Raw genomic sequence first — 26,721 nt, 5'->3', positions numbered from 1 at the left:
AGGGCAGTCTAGAATGAAAAATTACAGAGATTAAGCATCAAGAGTAGAGGGTAGATTCTGGTTTAATATACCTAACAGGAATCTTGCCGAAGGCAGGCCAGGGTGAACAGCTATCACTTGGGGGTTGAGGGATTTGATCAACTACTGAGGTTCATCAGATATCACAGTTGGGACATTTTTTTTAAACTGACTTAGCAAGAGTCTCATTATTATCAGGTGATGCCAAGACTAACAGAGATGCCCAAATGTAAAGCTGTAGTTGGGAACAGGATTCAGAGGCGCCTAATTAAAGTTTGACCGAAGAGAGCCTTTGTCAGCATGTTATTTTCACCCAGACAAACTCAAATAACTCATTCATTTTCCCAATTTCTATTTTTAAAAAACTACTTGTAACCACCTTTTAACAAATGTTAATGAAAAGTTGTGAATAATGGGAGATCACAGAGAGGAATTTTGCCTCTTTTTCCATTTTTGTTCCTTGTTAGGTCTCTTCCGAAATTATTTCCTGGAGATCCAAATCATTCTTCCTTTACTTGCAAGAACAGTTCTATTTTCAAATCTGCACAGCCACTCACACTCAGGTTTACTCTCAAGAATAGTTAATAGGACCCATTATTCTCAGAAAGCCAGTATAATTAGAAATGGAAATTTTCTGCTGAGGTGCAATTGATGCTGTAGTAGCGTGGGCTAAAGTTCCATGCCCAGGATAAAGTAGAGGGCATCAGGAAGGGAATGGACAGTTCTACCAGAGGCATCAGGAATGGCTCCAGGTAAAAGATGACTCTGGAGCTAAAGCTTGAAAGATGACATCTTGTATAGGTGTTTGCCGTGATCATAAGGTGAATTCAAGAGATCGGAAATGGGGAGGAAATATTCAAACAGGTGGAACAAAATGAACAATGACACAGAAGTTCCTTTTAGCTGGAGTGTGTGACTGTGAGTCACGGTATGGGAATAGAGGGACTCAGGAGACAGAAAATAAAATACAAAACTATCCAGGGAGTAAATAATCAGGTCATGAAGAACATTGTATACTCCGTTAAAAATTTGAATTGAATTCCGTGAGTCATAGGAATACGTTGCAGCATGCATTGAAAATGTTTAATACTGAGAAACCAAAGTCTGACTATCTTTTTCTATCCTATATGATTCCTACATTGCCTATATAATACTCTCACTCAGTTGGATTGCAATATACTTTCTTGAGTGTGCAAGAATGGGATGTAATTAAAGCTAGCATACTGGGACTTGTTCATAAGACTAGATGTTCCCAAGGATGTTTCTTTCTTCTGAAAACGATGTATCATGTGTGCCAGAGTAGAAAACAAATATTGAGAAGCATCATTTTGGACATTTAGTATTTTAAGCATGGAAGGGCAAATAATATCTGATCTTTTAGAAGGATCATTTTGGTAGACAAATAGGACCTACTTATCAGATCTTATCGGCTTATCAGATATAACTCAAAGGACAATTGGCAAAGGTCTGCATTAAGTAGTAGTAACAGAAATTAAAAGAAGGCAAATTACATGAAAACTATTGTGAGGATAGGAACGATGCAATTGGACTGAAGGGTTCATTAGCTGTGGAAGAGTAAGGAAGAGAAACAGTGTGCTCATGCTCGGTAATCCACCCTGCAGTGCTGCCTGTCTTTAAAGCCATTGAAACTACTTTGGAAGAACTCTCAGGAGACATGAGGCAGAGGGTGTTAAAATGACTGAAGACCTTTAGGAGAGTTTAGGTCCAAAGTAAAATCCAAGGAGCCATGCTCCAAAGCTAAGTAAATGCCATGTTCAGGGTAAATGCCTCAGGAAAGGAAATCCTAAGATTTCTGTAAAATTTCCTCTGAGGGCTCTTAAAGTCTTTAATTAGCTAGAGATCTAATATCGACTGTACTAAAACTAAGCTATTTCAAACACACCAAATCATCCATTGAAACCCACACTCTAGTAGTTGTCTTGTTAGTCAAGCTGTCACCTTGAGTAGCTGACATTTCAAACTCAAAAAGTCTTGAGGCACTCAGATAGTCAAGGTGCTTGAGATTCAAAAGCCACATGAGATAAAGTATTCAAATGTGGGAAGCCTAGGGGGTCGGATCTGGAGGGAGATGGTTTTATGAATCCTGGCCACCTAATTGGCTACGTGAAATACGATGCACTTCACATATTGATGTACCTACTGATATGAGATGGTAAAATAATTTTTTCAACTTCATGTGCAAAACAAGTTTTTTTTTTTGAGCCTGTACTCAGTCTCAGGCATTAATAAATTTGAAATTTTTCTGTCATTTAATGAAATATATTTGTGGAGGTGGGGAGAAAGTTTCTAGAATCAAATTTTAAGGATACAAATTACTCATGCTCTTTTGTATAGTAAGTTTATGTGGCTGTTTATTCTGTCTTCTAAAAGAAGAGTATTCTTTATTCATTTTTTAAAACCCAAATTCATATGTAACTAGAAGCAAAGATTATATTTTTATTTCCTTGTGGTAAGAATGTAAATAGAAAAGATATGCATTACAATTTATTTTGCCTTAGACAAGTCATACTGTTTCCAAATCTGGCCACTTTCAAAGAAATGAAACAATCTTAATACATACAGATACAATTATTTCTCACAGTCACATTGAAAAATGTACATTTTTTTTCAAATTTTCCAATTTGCTCTAATGCCAGAATTTAAAAAGAGTCACGCATATAAAAAGGTCATAGTTTGAAAGGTATAAACTCTGGAAAACTCCTAAAACAGTCTCTGACTGGTTCAAGGTAACTATTCAGGGTAAACTGCCATTATTGGGTTAAGTTAAAATGTGTCTCAAAAAAATTAGTAAGTTAAATTACATTTCATTAACCAAGAAATCTGTATTTACTGAAAACATGCTATTTACCTCAGTTCAGGTTTATATTCTGGCTCAACTGGGATTCTAAATTAGCCACTCTTCAACTTGTATTAGTTCTTTTTGTTTCATTCTTTACATTGTTACAAAGTGTTACCACTGCAACTCAAATCAGATTATATCACTTTCTTACTTAGTAACCTTGTGGCTACCACCTTCAACTCTATCTTTTGCAACTCATTTACATCAGCTGTGGAAACACTGCAGTCCTCTTCCCAGATCGATTGTTCATTCATACATTGTTGTGGTTGACCCTCTCATCTAGGACCAGCTCTTCCCCCTACACCTTCTTCTCCAGGCTAACTCTTATGAGCCTGTCTGATGTATTTATTGCTGTTTTGTTTTCCTGATGCAAAACATTAAATATGATAAGTATGATGATTGAAGGAATCTGCAAAATTCACAGAATAAGAATTCCACTGTTATAGTTGTACTTCTAAGAATGAAAATATAGACATATCATAATCATCATGTTTTTTTCAATTAGACAACTTCTTATTTATTAATACTGGTTAGGTAGAATCCAAACTGAATTCAATTCTTAGTTTGGAGTTCTTAGTCCTTCAAATTCCTTTTACAAATATTTTGGTATCAGTCTATGTCTATTTGTTTAGCTAGAAATGATGGTCTAGTCTTCTCATTAGTTAATTAACTTAATTAATAAGAATGTCTGAGTTCGTCTCAGGGCCTAGTAACTCATATGCTGCGGGAAGGCATAATTTCCCCAGTGTGTCTGGGCATACTGAGAAACAGGAGAGCTGCCATTCTTCATCAGTTTTGATTGACAGCTCTATTGTGCTGCTTGTGATTACATGCTGCTTAGTTCTGGCGGGCTCAGCCTAAAATAATGGACCATGTGGATCACAAGCCTGCTTTAAATGTTCTGCCATTTTATAATTGTCAAGAGAGAGAATTTAAATAGAATGTCAGTCAAGTGTTTATGTTTACCTCTGAAGGCATGAGCCTTGGCTAGATAACCTCTGCCTTACCTATATCACCTGGATTTTTATGAAGCTCATAATCCAAATTCAATTATTTTCATTTTTTCTAATGTGATTTTAGGGTCTCCTCGGTGGAAAAAACTGTGATAGGAAGCACCACTTCTAATTCATATGAATGAAATGAATCCCACCAATACACTTGTCTTTTTCAGTTTGCAGTGTTGGGATGCGAGATTAAAATAATTCACCAAGACAAAAGTACGCCAAATTGCAGGGTCTTTATTGCCAGCGACCGCGGAGGACTCATGTCTCTCAAACCCGCGGCCCCGAAGGGAGGGTGCCAAGGCTTTTTATACCTGAAAAACCACCTTGGGAGTGGGGGTGAGGAGCGGGGAGGAGGATGAAAGGGCTTCAGACATTCGGAGGGCTGGTGGATACCGTAAATCATCTCCTGGGCAGGGACGGGGGTGGGGGGGCCTCCGGACATTCCAAGGGCTCGGGGGGGGGGGGGGCTTATTGTCACTCTAATTGCTACATAAATGATTCACAAAAGTCAAGATAAACATTAGTTTACACATGGTTTGGGTACCGGTGGAAATTACAGACCTTAGTTCACAGGGGCCAAGATGAGATTAGCTTGGGCTGCGCATTCTGATAAGCAAAGGCCAGCAATTCTGTCAGTTACTGATGAGAAAGGTAAACAACTTCACCTGGTGGACATTATCCAGAGCAGACTAGCAGTCTTATTTACAGAAACCAAGTCAGCAGTTATTGCAAGGAGAATGGGGCAGTTATTACAACTCATTTTTGGAGACACAGCTTTGTCTTATAAAATGGCATTGCTCAGGTTCTGGCTCCAGGCCAGCTATAGCACAAGTTTCTATAAAATAATCTCTATTCTTTAAAACATATTACCGTTTGTCAAGAAGATACATATTATTAATTTGATTCTTACTTTTTTTACTGTTGGTTTTAGTATCATAATCTCTCATTTGAATAATATATGCCAACATAGTAGAGACCAACAGATTAAATGAACTCAATTTTTCTCTCTCCAATTGACACACAAGTAAGACATTTGTTTAACAGACTTTTGTGTATGTCTTGTACTAACTTAAACACACAGAGTATACTTTCATTTTCATTTGTCTGGAAAACAATGTTTCAACATTATCATGAATTATTACAATCACTTCTCATTGATTTTCCCACAAGGTGCAAGGAACTATCTTCCCAGCTCCTAATTTCAATCCCATAATGGATGCCCAAATGCTAGGAGGAGCACTCCAAGGGTTTGGTAAGTCTGATTATTTCTACCATCTTTTATTGTAATTATTTTTTGCTTTACCTTGTTTTAAGACTATACTGTAGGTGTACAATAGCTGATGTCTTACAAAATACATATACAGATTAGACCAAAATAAAAAAAAAACTGAGCAAAGAAGTAGAATGAGAAGAAAAATAAGAGAAAAAGACAATAATGATGAAGAAATTTGCCATGAGAAATTGCTAGTCTAATCTTGAAATACTGCTTTAAATCCATAAATGCCTCATCACTAACTACTAAATGAAATCTCAACTAAAACACTTTAGGATTCAGATTCTTTTTAACCTTTGCCTTTGTTTTCTAGCTTGTTTCATTTGCTATTTCCACTTCCAGTCAAATCAGACCACTTCCTATTCCCTTAAATGACTCTGCTTTTCACATCTCTGCAAATCGGCCCAATCATTTCTCTGCCTGGAATGCTATTTTCTTCTCTTTTCTACTTCTCATCTAAATTCTCTTTCTTCAAGAATCTGTTCAGATGAGCCTTCCTCTTTGAATCCTTCTCTGGGCACTGTAAGCTCAACCAGCTATGCCGACCCCCCGGACGCCTTGCTTCCTCCCTCCCACTGCCTAATCTCACAGGCACTGTGCTTGTGTTTATATCACTTGCTGACTGGACTGTGAACTCACAGAGCCGGAGTTTGACATAGAGGTGATCAATAACAAATAAGACTAGAGTTTAGAAAAGGAACATAGAGAGAAGAAGACAGGAACATTTTGGGATTCTCGTTCCAAAAAATTTAGGTTTTTTTTTTTTTCCATTTAAAAATTTTTTATTTATTTATTTATTTATTTTTTTAATTGCATTTTAGATTTTGGGGTACATGTGAAGAACATGCAAGATTGTTGCACAGGTGCATACATGGCAGTGTGATTTGCTGCCTTCCTCCCCTTCACCTGTATCTGGCATTTCTCCCCATGCTCTCTCCCCAACTCCCCAACCCCCGCTGTCCCTCCCCTATTTCCCCTCAACAGACCCCAGTGTGTAGTGCTCCCCTCCCTGTGTCCATGTGTTCTCATTGTTCAATACCCACCTATGAGTGAGAACATGTGGAATGTTCATTGCAGCACAGTTTACAATAGCAAAGACCTGGAACCAACCCAAATGCCCATCGATGATAGACTGGACAGGGAAAATGTGGCACAAATTTAGTTTTAAGGTATGATATGGAGGTGTTAAACTTTCATATAGTTTCCTGCAATAAGACCTGTTTTAAGAAACCTTCTGATGAGCACAAAGATAAACATAGACAACATAAAAGAAATCTTTGCATAAGACATGCAAAACCTTTCATAAGAAAGGAAGCTCTTAACTTTGAAGACAAGGTCACCTTTACAGAAACTTTGTGTGTGTGTGTGTGTGCATGCGTGCGTGCATAAAGGCACATCTGTGTGTTTTATTCACTAGCAGTATCCCATAGGAAAACAATAGAGGACTTAAAATAAGCTCTCTAAAGCTGACTTCAGTAGTTTTCAATGCTTTCATGCCTTTTAAAATATCAATCATCACTAGAAAAATAAAAAGTTAATACAAAGTTACAAATTAACTTTTTATTGGAGTGCAATTTTTGTTTTAAAACTATAGATTACAGCAATCTATTCACCAAAAAGGTTTTCTTTGTCCCAGTTTCAATGTTCCTGTCATTGCAATTTTAGCGTCAGAATAAGGACTCATTTTGACCGTCATAATTTGTTGCTGGTCAATGTGTTAGATTGAAGTACGCTGGGAGGTTTTGGCTTTGATTGCACCGTGTCCACTGTAGCATACCAGAGAATGAACACAGCTCAAATTGCATTAAAGGTCTATCCATCCCCATGACTCTGGAAAGTGTTATTGAAAAAGACAATTACTAATGCTTTTCTTAGCTACTCTGTGTTTTATTTAGAAAAACCTGAAAGCAAAAATGTATTCTGAAACAAATGAAAATGTGTAGCTTCGATAGAAATTGCCTTCAGTTGTATAAAAATTTACTCATCATCGGCCGGGTGCGGTGGCTCACGCCTGTAATCCCAGCACTTTGGGAGGCCGAGGCGGGCGGATCACGAGGTCAAGAGATCGAGAGCATCCTGGCCAACATGGTGAAACCCCCGTCTCTACTAAAAATACAAAAAAATTAGCCGGGCGTGGTGGCGCGTGCCTGTAGTCCCAGCTACTCGGGAGGCTGAGGCAGGAGAATTGCCTGAACCCGGGAGGCGGAGATTGCAGTGAGCCGAGGTCACGCTACTGCACTCCAGCCTGGCGACAGAGTGAGACTCTGTCTCAAAAAAAAAAAAGTTTGGTACAATTCGTAAGTGAAGCCATATGGTCCTAGTGCTTCCTATTTGGTTGGTTATTAATTACTGACTTCCGTTTTTGTTCAATACAGGCCCATTTAGACTGATTGTCCATTTTTTTCTAGTATGAGTTTGGGTAGGATGTGTCTTTGAAGAAATTGATCCATTTCATCTAGACTATCAAGTTTGTGAGCTTAGAGTTGTCAATATTTTATTATGATTTTAATGTCCATGAGATTGGTAGTAATGGCTCCTATTTCATTTCTGATATTACTAAGGTATCTCTCTCTCTCGCTCTCTCTCTCTCTCTTCCCCCGCTTATCCTGGCTAAAGTCCTATACATTCTATTGTTTTCCCAAAAAACTTAGCTTTTGGTGCCATTGATGTTTTCTCTTGATTTTTTAATTTCAAATTCATTGATTATTGCTCTAATCTTCCTTTTCTTCTGTTTACATTAGGCTTAATTTGCTCTTCCTTTTCCAATTTCCTAAGGCGCAAGCTTAGATTAGTGATTTCAGATTTCTTTTTGTTTCTCTGTGGGCATTCAATGTCACACATTTTTCTCTAAGCATTGTATTTGCTCTCTATCTCATAAATTTTGAGTCATATTTTTACTTTCAATTTGTTGGAAATTTTAAAAAATTCTCTTGTCACTTCTTCTTTGTCCTATGTGTATTTAGAAGTGTGTTGTTTAATCTGCATGTATTTGGGGATTTTCCAGCCATCTTTCTGTTATTGATTTCTAGTTTAATTTCATTGTCGTCTCGGAGCCTATTTTGTATTTTTTTTATTATTTTAAATTGTTAAGACGTGTTTTGTGGTCTATAATGTGGTCTATTTTGGTTAATGCTCCATGTAACTTGAGAAGAATGTATATTCTACTTTTGTTGCAATAAGCTTATACAAATGTTAATTAGATCCACTTGATTGATGGTGCTGTTCATTTCAGTTATACCCTCACTGGTTCTCTGTCTGCTGGATTTTTCAATTACTTATAGAGTAATTGACAAATTACTCTAGAGTTGTTAAATTGCCCAGTTATACAGTGGATTAATCTATTTCTCTTGGCAATTCTATTATTTTTTCCTCATCTCTTTCGGCACTCTGTTGTTTGACACATATGTATTAAGATTTGTTATATCTTCTTGGAGAACTGACCCCTTTATCATTTTGTAATAACCCTTTTATTCCTGATAATTTTATTTGCTTTGAAGTATTCTTTGTCTAAAATTAATATAGCTACTCCAACTTTCTTTTATTGCATTAACATGGTATATAATTCTCCATTCTTTACTTTTAATCTATCTGCGTCTTTAATGTTGGTTTCTTGTAGACCACTCAGTGCTATTAGGAAATAATTTTACTCACCTTAATTAAAAGAAGTTTTATCCAAAAGACAGGCAATAACAAATTCTGGCAAGAATATGGAGAAAAGAGAACCCTTGTACATTGCTGGTAGAAATGTGCATTACTACCACCACTATGGAGAACAGTTTTGAGGTTCTTCAAAAACTTAAAAAGTGGGCTATACTATATGATCCAGCAAATCCACTGCTGGGTATATACCTAAAAGAAAGGAAATCAATATATCAAAGAGATATCTGCACTCTTGTGTTTGTTCCAGCACTATTTATAACAGCTAAGACTAGGAAGCAACCTGTGCATTAACAGATGAATGGATAAAGACAAATATGGTTCAAACATACAACAGAGTACAATTCAACCATAAAAAAGAATGAGATCCTGTCATGTACAATAACACGGATGAAACTGAAGATCATTATGCTAAGTGAAATAAGCCAGGCACAGAAAGACAAACATCACAGGTTCTTATTTATTTCTGGGATCTAAAAATCAAAACAATTGAACACATGAACATAAAAAGTAGAAGGATGGTCAGCAAAGGTTGAGAAGCGTAGCGGAGGGTTGCTGAGGAGGTGAGGATGGTTAATGGGTATGAAAAATAGGAAGAATGAATAAAACCTACTATTTGATAGCATAACAAGGTGACTATAGTCAATAATAACTGTATTTTTAAATATCTAAAATTGTATAATGGATTTCAATGCTAACAAGACTGGCTTGTTTCATTACAACTCAATGAATAGATACTCGAGGAGATGGATAACCCATTCTTCATGATGTGCTTATTTCATATTGCATGTCTATATCAAAACATCTGTGTACCCCATAAATATATATGCCTACTATGTAATTACAAAAATTAAAAATTAAATATTTAAGAAATAATTTAAAATTTTAGTAATAATTGTTTTCTTGCCTTGGAGGCCACTTTTACCTGTTTGACCATACAATCAATCCTCATTATTTACAAATGCTATATTTACAAATTTATCTACCTATTAAAATTGTCTTATAACCCTCAATCAATATTCACAGATATTTCATGGTCATTTGCAGACATGTGCAGAGACATGAAAAATTTTAGTCACTAGAATTAATCTTCCTGGTTGAAATCAAACAAGGTGACCTCTGCCTTCTTCTTTTAGCTTTCATGCTCTAAATAAGCCCTTTATGCAGTCTATGGAGTGTCACAACTTTGCATTTTTATGCTTTGCTTGGTCATTGTGCTGTTTAAAATGGCCTCGAGCATAGTGCTGAAGTGCTGTCTAGTGTGTTCCTATGAACAAAAAGAAGCATTCAATAAAAAAAAAGTGTGTTACATAAACTAAATTCAAGAATGAGTTATAGTACTGTTGGCCATGAGTTTAATGTTAATGAATTAATAAAAGAATAGAAAATGTAAAGGGACATGGATGAACCTGGAAACCATCATTCTCAGCAAACTGACACAAGAACACAAAATCAAACACTGCATGTTCTCACTCATAGGTGGGTGTTGAACAATGAGAACACATGGACACAGGGAGGGGAGCACTACACACTGGGGTCTGTTGGGGGGAAATGGGGGAAGGACAGCATGGGGTGGGGAGTGGGGAAGAGAGAGCATGGGGAGAAATGCCAGATATAGGTGATGGGGAGGAAGGCAGCAAATCACACTGCCACGTGTGTACCTATGCAACAATCTTGCATGTTCTTCACATGTACCCCAAAACCTAAAATGCAATAAAATAAAATAAAAAAGAATAGAAAATGTATTAATCTGTGCACGATGCTCTTTGGGAAACGCTGAGGTAACATCTGTTCCATGTTATGAAGTATGGAAAAGATGAAAAAATAGCTGAATTTGTGGGTTCATGAAATAATAACTGACGATAAAATTTATAATTTTTTCAAATAATCAAAATGTTCAGCTTTCTTTTGAAAGTAGTGTTGGGTGGCAAGTTAGAAAAGTTATGTAGATCAGGAAGCTATAGAAGGGCTTTTAAAATACCTCTTAAGTGTTTATGCAGGAGAAGGATATGTGGAAGTGTAGTTTTCAATGCTAACAAGACTGGCTTATTTCATAAGGACACTGGCAAACAAACTTATAATGCAAATGATACTTCAGTTGACAAAAAATATTGTAACCATAGGGTTTCAGAAATCTCACCCTGCATTTTCCCTAGGAAAATAGTTCAATATTTACAAATTCAGTGTTCATGGAAAATTTATAGAATATAAATACTACATACAACAAGAGTCAATTGTACAAAATAAAATTCAATAAAATCGTGATGGTTCATTATGCCAAAATTAAAATCAGAAAAAGATGGATTATTTAGAAATCCCTGACCTAAGGCAGTAGGAGAAGAAAGAGAAAAACATACAATTATTACAAAGAAGACATCAAAGTTGTGATTATATGAAGAAGAAATTATATATCTATAAATTCAAGACTAATAAAAACTTACTATCTTAAGAGAGTTCAATAACTTTTTAGGATACAAAGTAAATACAAAATTCAATGTCACTTCTTCAATTAAGCAGTTATGTGTTAGTAAATGAAACGAAAATAACATAATTAGGAATATCAATAGAAGCGCAAATATAAATAACTTTAGTAAAATAAAGCTTCTTGTCACTAGCAAAAAGCTCTGCAAATCTTCACTAATTCTTTTCAAAAAGAAATAATCTTAAAGAATAGGTTGGCAGAAATATCATGTAAATGACAGAAAGACAACACTAACAAAATTAATTCCCAAATTTACAGCTATTTTAATTTTAAAATGTTAATACAAGGATTGAGGTTCATATAAAATATCTCTGGGAAAATAAATAAGAATTGCCATGAAAACTTAAAAATAAGGGCAATTCAGAGGGCTAGGTTGTGGATAATCTCAATAGGACAAGAACAAAAAGCAAGACTATAATAATTTCATAAATGTGATAATAGTAAGAATAGGACAAAGAAAGTAATTTGAAAATCTTCTATTTATTATTAAAGATATATTCATTTTGGAACATCCATCATGCAATTAATAGATTCCTCCATAGTATATTTTTGCCTTTAGTCTAGGGTCTTAAACAGGCTTGAGCCAGACATCACATTTCTCTATGCCTTTTCAGTGGAGTCTGCCTTTTCTCTCATTACCTATTAATTTCTATATTTGAAGCCAATTCTAAGCCTTTCTCCCTCCCTGTTACAGCTTTCAGAGCATTTGTCTGTGCATAAGATACCCTGATCCTCCCTCTGCTTTTCATTGGTACAGTCTTCTATGTAAATTCTTAACACTTGTTCTCATTCACTGGATATTTCAGCACCTTAATAGCCTTCCTGTGATCCTAAGCCCATCCAGGATGGATTTAATTTCCAAAAAGATGATTTGCTTAACATTCTAGCTTTTCAATTCATTTTTCTCCCCATCTCCATTAAATATCTCCTCTTGTCAAAGAAAAATTACATCAGATGGAATTAAACAGGCAAGGAAGACTTCTGCAGCAGGGATTGAAACCATTGCAAGAAGGGAGAGAGAGTGAACTCAAATCCTATAAAACAAAAGGCAGGAGAGGTTTTTTTTTTTATTGTATTTTAGGTTTGGGGGTACATGTGAAGAACATGCAAGATTGTTGCACAGGTGCACATGTGGCAGTGTGATTTGCTGCCTTCCTCCCCTTCACCTATATCTGGCATTTCTCCCCATGCTATCTCTCCCCAACTCCCCACACCCCGCTGTCCCTCCACTATTTCCCCCCAACAGACCCCAGTGTGTAGTGCTCCCCTCCCTGTGTCCATGTGTTCCCATTGTTCAACACCCAAAAACAAAAGGCAGGAGAGTTTTTAAGCAGTGAGGTGAGCTAGTGGGGATGTACTGAGGAATGCTGGGCAGGAAGGGCATTGGTCAATGTGATCAGGCCATCTGTGATTGCTGATTGGCACTTAACAAAGGCAGGTTCTTGTCCTCACACAGACACTGGGAAAAACAGTTTCTATCTTCCCAATGATTACATTTCAAAAGGATGGCTCCCATATCCCTGAGAAATACAATATTGGATTGTCAAACTGCTAGGGGCTGGGAAGAGATTTACATCTCGAAGAGTCAGAGAAAGAATTCAAATTGCATGTTTTCTAAAATAAATGCTCTAATAAAAGGGAGGTTAGGAAACTGTAGTTAGGAAGAAACCTGTCTAAATTTTCGTCAAGCTGAGGGAAAGGCTAATGTCAGATTGCTCACACTGCTATGATGATAGTTACACCTAAATTTATCTAAACTAATTGTGCACTAACCTTGTCTCTTAGCTCAGTGTGTTGGCATAGGAAGAAGTGAAGGATACACAGACCAGAAACAGTCTATGTTAGGGAGGAGATAGACTGTGTTCCACACAAAGCACAGCAGGGTCACACTATCCCTCAGAAGCACGCAGATGCCTTGTGCTTTCATGATTTCCTTCTTGATTACTCCTCCCTACTTAATATATGTACATTATAAGCCATATCTCTCTAACTTTTCAACAAGAACAATGCAATATTAGTTAATTCCCACACTGCTAAAAAAACTACCTAAGACTGGGTAATTTATGAAAAAAAGACACTTAATTGGCTCATGGTTTTGCAGGCTATAAGAAAGCATGGCTGGGGAGACCTCAGGAAACTTACAATCACGGCACAAGGCAAAGGAGAAGCAGACACATCCTACATGCCTGAAGCAGGAGGAAGGGAGGAAAGGGGGGTGCAACACACTTTTAAACAACCAGATCTCATGAGAACTCATTCACTAGCACAAGACCAGCAAGGGGGAAATCCGCCCCCATGATCAATCACCTCACCCCAGGCCCCTCCTCCAACATTGGGGATTACAATTTGACATGAGATTTGCAAAGAGACGTAAATCCAACCATATCATTCTGCCCTGTCCCCTCCCAAATCTTGCATTCTCATATTGCAAAATGCAGTTTCCCATTCTCAACAGTCTCCTAAGACTTAACTCATTTCAGCATTAACTCAAAAGTTCACAGTCCGAAGTCTCTTCTGAGACAAAGGTAGTCCCTTCTGCCTATGAGCCTGTAAAATAAAAAACAAGTTAGTTACTTTCAATGTACAATCGGGGCATGGCATTGGCTACATACTCTAAAGGTGCTAGAGGCCCCATGCAAGCCTGAAACTTGGCAGGGCAGTCATTGAATCTCAAAGTTCCAAAACAATCTCCTTTGACTTCATGTCTCACATCCAGGCTACACTCATGCAAGAGGTGGGCTCCCAAGGCCTCAGGAATCTCCACACCCATGGCTTTGCAGAGCTCAGCCCCCACGGCTACTCTCAAGGGCTGGTGTTGAGTCCCTGTGCTTCTCCAGGTGCATGGTGCAAGATGTCAGTGGATCTACCATTCTAGGATCTGGAGGATGGTGGCCCTCTTCTCACAGCTCCACCAGGCAGTGCCCCAGTGTAGGGGCCCCAACTCCACTTTTTCCCTCCACACTCCCCTAGTATATGTTTCCCCATGAAGGCGCTGCGTCTGCAGCAGACTTCTGCATGGACAGACATATGTTTCCATATATCCTTTGAAATCTAGGCAGAGGCTCCAAAACCTCAACTCTTGCTGTCCATGCACTCACAGACTTCACACCACATAGAAGCCTTGGCAATTCCAGCTTGCACCCTCTGGAGCCACAGCCTGGGAAATATCTGGTGCCCTTTTAGCCAAGGCTGGAGCTGAAGCAGCTGGGATGCAGGGAGCAGTGTCTCGGAGTTGCACAGGATAGCCAGGTGGGGACATAAATCCAAACCGTATCAGATGTTGCTCCCATTTAAACACTAATCAGCTTAAAGGTCAAGGAAGCCATTTCTGGTGGGATAAAAGAGCTGGTTGAAGAGACACTATATTTTCTTCACTCCCCTGTACTTTTGATTGGATTTTTACTTTGCTTTCAAAATTTTTTATATATTTAAGAGGGACAAGTGGAGTCTGTGCTTTTAGTGTACCCATCACCTGAATACTGAATATCCCAATGGGGAATTTTTTAACCCTTTCCTCTCTTCCACGCTCTCCCTGTTTGGAGTCTCTAATATCTATTATCCTACTGAACATGTCCACATGTATCCTTCATTTAGCATCCCACCCATCAGTGAGAACAAATAGTACTTGACAGTTTCTGAGTTATTTCACTTAGGATAATGACCTCCAATTCCATCTATGTTGTTGCAAAAGACAATATATCACTCTTTTTTATAGCTGAGTAGTATTCCATGATATGTATATGCCACATTTTCTTTATCCAATCATCCATTGATAGATACTTAGGTTGATTTCATATCTTGGCTATTATAAATGGTGCTGCAATAAACACAGAAGTGCAGGTATCTTTTTATATAATAATTATTTTCCCTTTGGATATGTATACACTGTAGTGGAATTGCTGAGTCAAATGGTCATTCTATTTTTAGTTCTTTGAGAAATCTCCATACTGTTTCCCAGAAAGATCTACTAATTTACATTTCTACCAACGGTGTTTAAGCATTCCTTTTTCTGCACATCCTCTCCAACGTCTGTTGTTTTAACATTTTAATAATATCCATTCTAACTGATGTAAGATGGTATCTCATTGTGGTTTTAACTTGCATTTCTCTGCTGATTCATGATGTTGAGCATTTATTCATATGTTTGGTGGCTGCTTGTATGTCTTCTTTTGGAAAAAAAAATCTGTTCACATCCTTTGCCCACTTTTTAATGGAGTTGTTGTTTTTTTCTTGTTTTTATGGTGGTACCATGCTGTTTTGATTACTACGGCTTTGTAATATAATGTGAAATCAGGTAATGTGATGACTTTGGCTTTGTTCTCTTTGTGTTTGATTGCTTTGGCTATTCAGGCTATTTTTTGGCTTCTTATGAACTTTAGGATTGTTTTATCCTAATTCTATGAAAAATAACACTGATAATCTGATAGTGATTGCATTGAATCTGTAAATTGCTCTAACCAGTATGATAATTTTAGTGATATTTATTCTTCCAATTCATAAGCATGGAATATTTTTCCATTTGTTTGTGCCATCTATGATTTTTTTCAACAGTGTTTTGTAGTTACCCTTATAGAGAGCTTCCACTTCCTCGGTTAAATGTATTCCTAGATATTTTATTTATTTTTTGTAGCTTTTATAAATGGAATTGAGTACTTGATTTGCTTCTCAGCTTGATCATTGTTGGTGTATAGCAATGCTGCTGACTTTCATATATTGATTTTGTATCCCTAAACTTTACTGAAGTCATTTATCAAATCCAGGAGTCTTCTGGAGGAGTCTTTATAGTTTTCTATAAGATAGTAAGATCATGTTATCAGCAAATGGAGATAGTTTGGCTTCCTTTTTTCTGATTTGGATGCTTTTTTCTCTTGCCTGATTGCTCTAGCTAGGACTTCCAGTACTATGTTGAATAGGAGTGGTGAAAGAAAACATCCTTGTCTTGTTTCAGTTCTCAAGGGGAAAGTTTTCCATGTTCAGTATGATGTTGGTTGTGAGTCTGTCATATATGGCTTTTGTTATTTTGAGGAATGTTCCTTCAATGCCTAGTCTGTAGTAATGGCACTAAAATAGGAGATAGAAAGAATCCAGGCTTCATCAAGCATCATTATATGATTCCCAATTTTAGTTAAAATTGTTCCCTGCTGTAAAATGCTGTCAGGGATAATGCTTGCACACTGTTTATGATCCCTGGATAATGGATTCTTCCTAACTACAAAGTAGCAACTTTGCTAATCGTTAAATATTATTCTTTTCCAGACTGTGACAAAGACATGCTAATCAACATTCTAACTCAGCGCTGCAATGCACAAAGGCTGATGATTGCAGAGGCATACAAGAGCATGTATGGCCGGGTAAGGTCACTTTATCTTAACCTATTTCTAGGGCAATCTCCTGAAAGACTCACAGAGAATCGGACTTATTTTTTAAAATCTCAGATTGCAAGCCTCTCAGATACCATTGTATGTCAGAAACGTTCATGTTCCTCAAACACGTTTCAAGGAATGAAATCTATATTATGAAAAACAATATACATGTGAAATATGTTCACACTCACAGTGACCAGTGACCACAAGTTCTTTCCCAAAAATCATTCAGTGTCCCCAAATGACAAGTTCTGATAACCTTGCATTGCCAGCGGGTCCAATTAGGCTTCAAGTGTTGTGCTGGAAACGCCCCTGCGTAGAGCTGTAGGGAAGGCTTATGAAAAACTAATGATCACCAGATCAAAAAAATAACAGCTTTTCCTACAATTCCCTGCAGGTCCTCACCTAACTCTCAACCAAAGCGAATACTAGCTTTTCCTTTCACCGGCATGCAGCTATAGACACAATTAAAAAAAGAATGGCAGTTTAAAAATAGTTTAAGGCAATAAAACTATCCATAGTGTTTTAAAGTAATCACACTCTAATTTCAAAGCAACTACCATTTAAGACTCCTTCCTTGTGTTATGCATTTAAACCACAAATTCAGAACAAAGACTCTTCAGGCCAAAAGGGCAATTACTTCGTCAGCTGAGCTTTATCCATAAAACACTAGCATAAACTTTTTCTGTAGAGTTAGTCCAATGCAAATTTACTCCACCTCTAAATCCCAGTCTTTGAACAACTATAATTAATATATGAAATAAAGGATAGTCCTCAGTTTTAGATTGAGTTGATAATCCAAAAGCACTTCCACTAGTGACAGTTGAATTAAGCCAAAATACAAGAGTAGTTATATCTTCTTTTCCATACAAACTGTTACCTCAGCTTATGTTCCCCTGGCACCAGTACTAGATTTCTTTTGAAAGAATATAAAAACCATGAAAGTTGTATTATTGGTAATCTAACATTGTTTTAATATGCATAGCGCTATAAGAAATGTCATTTTTAAGTAACTTTTTTGTTTAACCCAAAGGTTTACATACATGTTTTCTATTTATATATCAGGTTAAATTTAGCCTGAAAATGTTACTTTATGAAGCTCTACTAAAGTATGCTAAAGCAGAGTAAAATAATTTTAAATGAGTTACTTACACTCAAGGAATTTAAAATCTACTAAAGAATTTATACTCCAGTGAAGAACTTTTCACTATACGTGTAAAGTCTCAGAGTTTGTTAAACCCTCGGTTTTGCTGAATAATTCATACCCCCTGGAAAACCTCAGCTGATACACTAAATTGCGCCACCTGGAAAACTGGAAGTCATATTTGCCTCTCTCTCTGAAATATCCTTGTCATTTACAATCAGTTATCAAGTTCTGTAAATTACTTCTCTTCTCACATTTCTCTCTTCAAACTCACTTACACAATCTTAATTTACATCTTCATCATTTTGTGCCCAGACTAATGCTGAAACTCCTAACTGGTCCCGGCTACCCTTAGCCCCTTCCCACTCCAGTCTGTCCCCAAACTGTAGCCAGAATGACTCAAAATCTAAATTTTCACACATCACTTTGCCCCTTTAATCCTTGAATGTTTATTTCTCCCTACAAATATCTGTGTGTCCATGCATTACTCAGAAGCATGGGGAATCCTCGGTCCTTAGTCATGTTGGGAGTAAGATAATGACCAAGTGACAATGCAGAGACAGCAGAAAGCTTTACTTGAAAGAAAATAGGAAGCAGAGTTTATTTAAAGAGACAGGACATTCTATATGAGGCCAACAAACATATGAAAAAATGCTCATCATCACTGGTCATTAGAGAAATGCAAATCAAAACCACACTGAGATATCATCTCACGCCAGTTAGAATGGCGATCGTTAAAAAATCTGGAGACAACAGATGCTGGAGAGGATGTGGAGAAATAGGAACACTTTTACACTGTTGGTGGGAGTATAAATTAGTTCAACCATTGTGGAAGACAGTGTGGCGATTTCTCAAGGATCTAGAAATAGAAATTCCATTTGACCTAGCAATCCCATTACTAGGTATATACCCAAAGAACTATAAATCGTTCTACTATAAAGACACATGCACACATATGTTCACTGCAGCCCTGTGTACAATAGCAAAGACCTGGAACCAACCCAAATGCCCATCGATGATAGACCGGACAAATGGGTGTTGAACAACAAGAACACATGGACTCAGGGAGAGGAGCATCACACACTGGGGGCAGTTAGGGGGGTAGGGGAAAGACAGTGGGGGGGGTGGGGAGGGAGGGGGGGTGGGGAGGGATAACATGGGGAGAAATGCCAGATATAGTATGCACCTAAAGTAAAATAAATAAATTTTAAAAATAAATAAATAAAAAGAGACAGGACATTTTGAAAGATGAGGCAGAGCGGGCTGCTGAAAGAGAATGGGCCAGAAGCAGCCCGTGAGTCCTGCATTGGATTTTATTACATTGGATTTTTTCTAGACGTTTCCCTGCCTGTCTCGAGTCTCTGCCTTTTTTTTTTTTTTTTTAATCTAGTTTTCCTGCTTCTGCCATAAGTCTTTACCCTTTCCCTGCCTCGTTTCCACCAGGTTTGTGGGGCCCTCCCTTACTATTAGTCAGTGCAGGTGTTGGATAGGAATTCTACCTAATGGCTGCATTGCTCATCACCGCCACCCCAGGAAGGTCACATAGCAGTCAAATTTATACTTGCTGTGCCTATGTATCTCTTAGGAATTTCTCCTTTGCCTTTTTTCCCTCTTTCTGCTTTCAGTTGACACATTGTCTACCCACTCCTGCATTAGAGATGCTATTAATAGGTAAACGGTGGGTGGTCCCTGGGGCCTGAGTCTTCCCAAGCTTTTCCTTTGTCAAGGGCTCCCCCACCTGCACGTGTCTAACTATTTGCCTACTCTAACACTTGGAAGAAACCTAATGCCTCCCCAGGGCTCACAAAGCCTTGCTTGCTCTGTTTCTCCTCTCCGTCTTCATCCCTCTCCCCTTCCCTAACACCTTTCACCTGCAGCCAAATGGAACTGCTCTACTTGTAGTTCTTCGCATTAACCACGCCTGCCCTTCGCCTCCAGTCGTGTCGTTTTATCTGTCTTCAATAACCTGACTTCAGTGTCACATGCTGAACACCTATCATCCTTCCAGATACTGGACACAAGACCTCACAGCCCCCCACCAGAACAAGTGCAACAGACCTGGCTGCTAACACATCCTTTTTGTAACTTCCTCACAGTAACTAATGACACATCTGCGAGCTTGTTTGTATCTGTTCCACTTTACCATGGTCTAAATCCTTGAGAGCTGGGATGATTCTTGTTCCTCCTAGAGCTTACCACAAATGTCTGTCTAGCAAACCAAGATTGCTTAATTCACGTTATTGAATGACATCGTAAAGGCATATCTAGCTGCAACTCCTGCAATAACACATAGGCATGATTTGGCTGCTCTGGGCAGCCTGTCACGCTCACCCTCTGCTCTGACGAGCTGTTTCTTGCCTGGTTCCAAGAGATCCTTGTGTATAATGCTACCATGGCCCTTGCCATATTGAGTTTTGCTGGTTCAGTTTTACATCTTGCCAACAACACTGTGATCTGCCGGAAAACCAGGGACTGTATTATTTGCTGCTCTCCCTCCAGAGCTCAGCCCAGGTCTGGCATAAAAGAGGCATTTTGTTTACAGAATCAGTGCATCTAAGGAATCGTATTCTACCTATTTACTTTTTTTTAAAGAAAAGAAAAAACACCCTTTCATTATCCACTCTGTAGTTAAAATGAATCCATGCCAATTGCCTAGATTTCTCTGTTCCCTATTCCTTGCCCTGGCTGCTACCAGGTAAATATCCCTGACCATCAGAAAGGTCTTCTCGACATCTACCTCTGATTACATTTAGGACTACCTCTTCTACCTGGCCAAGGTGTATTTCTGTGGTGAGAATGTATACATTAGCCCCCATGCTAATCAAACGATATTTTTAATTTATGTTAACAAGAATAATCAAGAGTTGAAAACTATTTTCTGAGTGCTGAGTGAAGTGAAATTCTCAGCATGCTCCATAAACACTTCATCCTCGACATTTTACATTGGTGCAGAGTGGCTGAATTTCATCAGCTTTGCCTTACCTATTGCAGAAACTAATCCCTAGACTCAACTAAAAATCCACTTGGAATTCCGCTGATTGACGTATTTATCAGTGTAATTCGTGAGGTCATTTCCGACCTTCCCCAAAGCAAGTGCTGGTTAAAAGCAATGCAGTGGAAGAGAACAACGGAATCCCCTTGCAGATGGGGAGAAGGACACACAGTGATTCTTGAAGGAGTTCAAATTCAGCATTGATGCACTACATGTTCTCATTTTTCACCTAAAACAGGGACTATGTGCTCTAATATATGCTGGTGTCTGTCATTCATTTAGCCCGCACTGTTGGTTAAGCAATTTAGCGCCGGGGCTGACTTGCCCAAAAGTAAAACTTGAACCAAGGTTATCTGACTCTTACATTGTCTATTCCACAGCTTCTCAGTAATGCCTACTGTTCTCAATGGAAGAAACACTGACTTAGAAGAGCAGATATCAACACGATTAATTACCTCACATCTTTCCAGGTTTTGCTCAAGTGTCAACTACTCTAGCGGGACTAATCTAAAGCTGTCGCTCACTCCAAGGCTTGTGCTGGAGCTCCAGATACCCCTCAGCTGACCACAGGAGGAAGTCCAGGGCAACCTATCTTGTAATAGTCTTGACCAATCTTGCTCTGTCGCCCAAGCTGGAGTGCAATGGCACAATCTCAGCTCACTGCAACCTCTGCCTCCCAGTTCAAGCAATTCTCCCGCCTCAGCCTCCTGAGTAGCTGGGATTACAGGAGCATGCCACCATGCCCAGCTAATTTTTGTATTCTTGGTAGAGACGGGGATTCGCCATGTTGGCGAGGCTGGTCTTGAACTCCTGACCTCAGGTGATCACTCGCCTCAGCCTCCCAAAGTTCTGGGGCTACAGGTGTGAGCTACCATGCCCAGCTGTTGTTCTTACTCTACCACCAGAAAATTGACTTGTCCCATTCCAGTAGCTGTAACTTCAGTTTTTTTTTTTTTCCTATCATTTCCACCTTACACCTAGAATTTTTATGTGGAATAGTCAGGTACAAGAGGGACAAAGCCATTTTCATACAGTTTCCGGAAAGCTATGATGTCCCACACATAGTGTTCCCAAAAGAATGATCCTTATCCTTATGATCTGTGATGATGAGATTCCAGAGAGAATCCAAGTGACTGAACCAGAATTGAGTTTGAATTCCTATGCTCACTTTTGATGAGGCACCAGAGAATAGATCAACCAGGACACCCTGAAGTTGGTATTGTAACCACCCAGAGGGTTCTCTTTGCCCACTGACAAGACAGAGCCAATTTATCAAGACAGTGGCATATAAATAGAGAGAGTTTAATTCACACAGAGCCAGCGTACATGGGACTGGCATTCTGCTATTACTCAGATCAGTCTTTCTGAAAACTTGGGGATTGGGGTTTTTAAGGATAATTTGGTGGGAAGGGGGTCAGAAAGTGAGGAATGCTGATCGCTTGGTTCAGAAATGAAATCATAGGGAGTGAAAGCCATTCTCTTCACTGAATCAGCTTACTGCTGTGTGGGGACCACAAGACCAGATAAGCCAGTTTACCCATCTGGATGTTGCCAGCTAATCCACTGAGCACAGGGTCTGCAAAATATCTCAAGAACCGAACCTTGGTTTTATAATAGTGATGTTATCCCAAGGAACAAGTTAGGGAGGCTCAGAATGTTGCAGCCTCCAGCTGCAAGACTCCTAAACCATAATTTCTAATCTCGCAACTAATTTGTTAGTCTTGCAAAGGCATTCTAGGGGATTTGCTTTAGAAAAGGGTTATCATCTTTGTTTCAAAGTTAAACTACAAGATAAGTTCCTCCCAAAGTTAGTTCAGCAGATGCCCAGGAATGAACAAGGACAGCTTGGCAGTTAGAAGCAAGATGGAGTCAGTTAGGTCAGATTTCTTTCACCATAACCATTGTCTCAGTTTTAAGTTTTGCAAAGGTGGTTTCAGTATTAAGAGAAAGAAAGAAGCATCATGCTCAGAAAAGGTCAGCGTGAAATCCCAAATTTTCAAAATAGGTTTATGTGACCCTGTTCCTCTGTCATGGTCATTTTCCAGGAAATGGAAAGGAGGTTATTATTTTTCAGAAACTACTGAATTCAGGGACCAGACTTCCCTACTAAGCTAAGTAGGCCAAACGAAAGTCAAGAAGATAGAGTCAGAAATCTTCCTGAGCTGATCAATTGGCAGCAATACCAGAAGGCTAGGGGCAGTGGAGAGCATCAAAGGTCTATCAAATACCTTGACTCTTAGTCTATTGTTGAGTGGCTTTTTTTTGACAGAGTCTTGCTCTGTTGCCCAGGCTGGAGTACAGTGGTGTGATCTTGGCTCACTGCAACCTCCGCCTCCCAGGTTCAAGCAGCCTCCTGAGTAGCTGGGATTATAGGCGCAAGCCACCACACCCGGCTAATTTTTGTATTTTTAATAGTAACGAGGTTTCACCCTGTTGGCCAGGCTGGTCTTGAACTCCTGACCTCAGGTGATCTGTCTGCCTCAGCCTCCCAAAGTGCTGGGATTACATGCCCAACCTTGAGTGGCATTTTTAATAAAACTGCATGATGGTCAGAGTGCAAGTAGTGTGGAAAGCCAAAAACATGGGGCACAGATTATTTTCATGGATGCAGCAATGTGGCTGAAGTCAAATGATTGAACTGAAACAGCAATATTGTAACTCGAAAATGTGTCATTTGTGAGGACGTACAGAAGCCCTATGAGGTGATCAAAGTCTGATGCAGGCCTCTGCCAAAACTGCAGGGGTAATGTCCTATAAATTGTGGTTTCCTTTCCCATGAAAAACACAAGTCAATCTTTGACAAAAGTGACCAGATTGGCAAGCGGTGGTAACCTTGGCATCAGAAACATAGAATGCTTTACCACATGTCCAGCTTTTGATGGTGTGTATATTGTGATGTCCAGTCTAATGATGAATCCAGGTAGCAATTGCATGATCTGAGCAATGCAGGCAGATCAGCACCTGGATTCCAATGGGTCTCATCAGAGAATCAGCCCTTACTGTGGACAGCTGTAAGAAGAACACAAAAGTTACCAGCACCCACAATTTTTCCCCACAGACTACAGAAGGATACTCCTGTTGAATATGCAGCTTATGTTTTTCCAAAAGTTAAGCCAAAGAGAAGGCCTAGCAACCCAAGAGTGAGTAAAAAGATTGGGTTTATCAAAGGGAACACTGTTGAGAGCTGTAATAGCCTTGATGTCTTCCCATGGGGCAAGAATCATTCATTTTCAGTTTTGCACAGGTGTTTCTGAGTTGAGCACCCGCAGCGGCACAGGGACACTATCTGGTTTCAACTTATCTGAATAACCGGTCAACCAGGCCGTGGCATTTAGAGCAACTGATTGAGGTCCGCACTGAATCAGCAGCTTGTTGATTTCCCCCTGAGTTTCCCCCAGAATAGCTACCTTTTTTTTTTTTTTTTCATGTAAATTTAAGGCACTGCAGGGTCCAGGCCTGCTGGATTCTTCGAAGTGCCACTTCTATTTGACAGGTGAGACTTGCTGGTTTCCTTCCACCTTGTCAGTCAGTGAGTCCCAGTTGACCTACCCCAGCCTGGGAATGTCAGGCATCAGGGTCACGAGGCATCCATGGATCAGGCATTCAGTTTCTAGAAGAGTCCAAATTGCAGGCCAGTAGCTGCTTTCTAAAAGGGATATACCTGAAAATGTACCAGGAAGGCAACAAATTTAAAGCATCAACGGGCACCTTTGAGAGGCAGCTCTCCCTCGCCAGAGGCTCCAGTCAACAAACCATCTATCACAGAAACTCATGCCTGAAAGTGATCATTAGGCATATGGGGCGTCATAGATAGTAGCACTTCTTACATATGCTCTTTCCCTACGGAAAGCCTTCCCTCCAGTATTTAGGAACATTCACAGAAGAAACAAATAAACATGAATACCAAGTAAATTCAACAGTGGAAGTTATAATAGTCCAAAGGTCTCCAATCATAAGGTTTTTCGACTTTCCTTCTTCATTTTAAACCTTGCTCAAACCCATCCTTCGAATTTGGGTGTACTTCCACCTATAGGTCCGGGTAGAATGGTGACATGGACACCTGCATCCGGCAAATTTATATATCCCGGAGTCCTCCTGCCCCACCAAAGGCAAGCGTGCATAGCACTAGTCCTCAATAGAAATAGGAAAATCTCTGTCCCAATCCCACTCATCTTTTCTTGAAAGCAGTAGAAGCTGGGGGAGATGGAAGGAAAAGATCAGGGGACATGAAGGAGAAGCAGCTCTGCATCTGTCAGCATGACACATTGATTTCCTGTACATGGCTGTGCACACCTTAATCAAACTAATTTCCAATGGTTTTGAGCTATACAAAGTCCTACATCACATGCAACTTCTTCATTACTGACCCCATGTGTTTCAGCTTTGTGGACCCTTGAGTCAGAGTCAGAACTATAGTTATTTCATAGCCAAGGGGTTTGAGCCCTTTGACTGACTTGGGTTTCACTCATAGGTGAAAATTATTATTATTATTATTATTATTATTTTGAGACAGAGTCTTGCTCTGTTGCTCAGTTAGGAGTGCAGTGGTGCAATCCTGGCTCACTGTAACCTCCACCTCCTGGGTTCAAGGAGTTCTCTGCCTCAGCCTCCTGAGTAGCTGGAACTACAGGCGCCCACCACCACACTGGGCTATTTTTTATATTTTTAGTAGAGACGGGGTTTCACCATCGTGGCCAGGCTGGTCTTGAACTCCTGACCTTGTGATCCACCCACCTCAGCCACCCAAAAAGCTGAGATTATAGGCGTGAGCCACCACACCCAGCCATGACAATTGTTTTAAATGAGTCAATATTTAAAATGGACTCTATCTTACTTGCTAACCTATGTTCACAATAACATCTCTTATCTCAAGTTTTTGCCTGTTAACATAAAAGCTGAGGAAATTTCCCAGGCAGCATATTATAAGTTAGTGTTTCATTAGTTTTATTTGTGATTTTTATTTATTTATACATTTTTCTTCTAATAACCAATTCTATCTGGTTTCAACGTGATTTTTTTCAAAAGGACATACATTAGTAGTTCTTTTTTTTTTTTTTTTTTGGAAATAAACGAATATTAAATTATTTCAGTCTTGTCCTGAGAATATCTTCATCATTTCTTCATTGTTAAATATTAGTTTAGACAGCTATAGAATCCTAGCTATTTTTCCCTACATTCTCGCAAATACAATTTTAATTTTTCTTTTTCTGGCCCTTATCGACGCTTTTGAGAAAGCTCTTCTCACATCGAGAGGTATTATTTTGTTTGTTTTCGTTCTTTTTTCTATAGATTCTTTTATTCACTGGATGCTTTTAAGATAGTTTTCATTATTGGCATTCTGCAGTTTCACTGTGGCACTCAACATGCTTGTATATTTTTGTCTAAATAGCTGAGGATTCACATATTATGGAAGACTGGAAATAGTGTCTCTCTCTACATTCTCTCCTACTGTGAATCCTATTAGACCAAACTCTGTCCTTCTCCTTCACTCTTTCAAGTCTGTTAACTTTATGTTCATACCATAGATTTCTTGTCTACATATATGGAATGTTTTTGTCATTTTAAAATATATTTTTCCAATGTACTGATTTCATCTTCAGTTTTTTGTTAGCTACTCTTTAAATTCTAATGGTTTTTAATTTCTAGAATTTTGTTTGCCTTCTTTAAAGAGTCTGTTAACTTTTTTCATAGCATACCCTCAGATTGTTATTAACGATCTCAAATTCATGGGGTTCCAATTCTGATTGTCGCAGAGTCTACTAAGTATTTATTTCTTTAGTGAGAATCTTTTTCTGTTTTGGAGTGTCCAAGAATTTCTGAAGACTGGTTTTGCATTGGCTTCTTCTGTTCCACGAGAATCACCAGTTTAGGATCCGCTTTCATGATGATTTCTCTTCATGGAGGTCTCTGTTCCTATGAGTGAAATAA

At 38.7% G+C, this 26,721-nt stretch overlaps 1 protein-coding gene across 1 annotated transcript in view; it reads left to right on the top strand.

Annotated features, from left to right (window-relative positions):
• ANXA10 (annexin A10) overlaps positions 1 to 26,721 on the top strand; it is a 93,434-nt gene that overhangs the window by 26,473 nt on the left and 40,240 nt on the right. Inside the window, exons 2-3 of the mRNA XM_021674002.2 lie at positions 5,053 to 5,134; positions 16,551 to 16,645. Coding sequence (XP_021529677.1) covers positions 5,053 to 5,134; positions 16,551 to 16,645 — 177 coding nt within the window. The remainder of the gene's footprint in view (positions 1 to 5,052; positions 5,135 to 16,550; positions 16,646 to 26,721) is intronic.

This window comes from Aotus nancymaae, unplaced genomic scaffold (assembly GCF_030222135.1).
Source record: "Aotus nancymaae isolate 86718 unplaced genomic scaffold, 86718_ANA_hifiasm-v0.15.2.pri h1tg000115l, whole genome shotgun sequence".
Classification (NCBI taxonomy): domain Eukaryota; kingdom Metazoa; phylum Chordata; class Mammalia; order Primates; family Aotidae; genus Aotus; species Aotus nancymaae.
The sequence above is the reverse complement of the archived record's forward strand: the minus strand, read 5'-3'. Positions and strand labels throughout refer to the sequence as shown.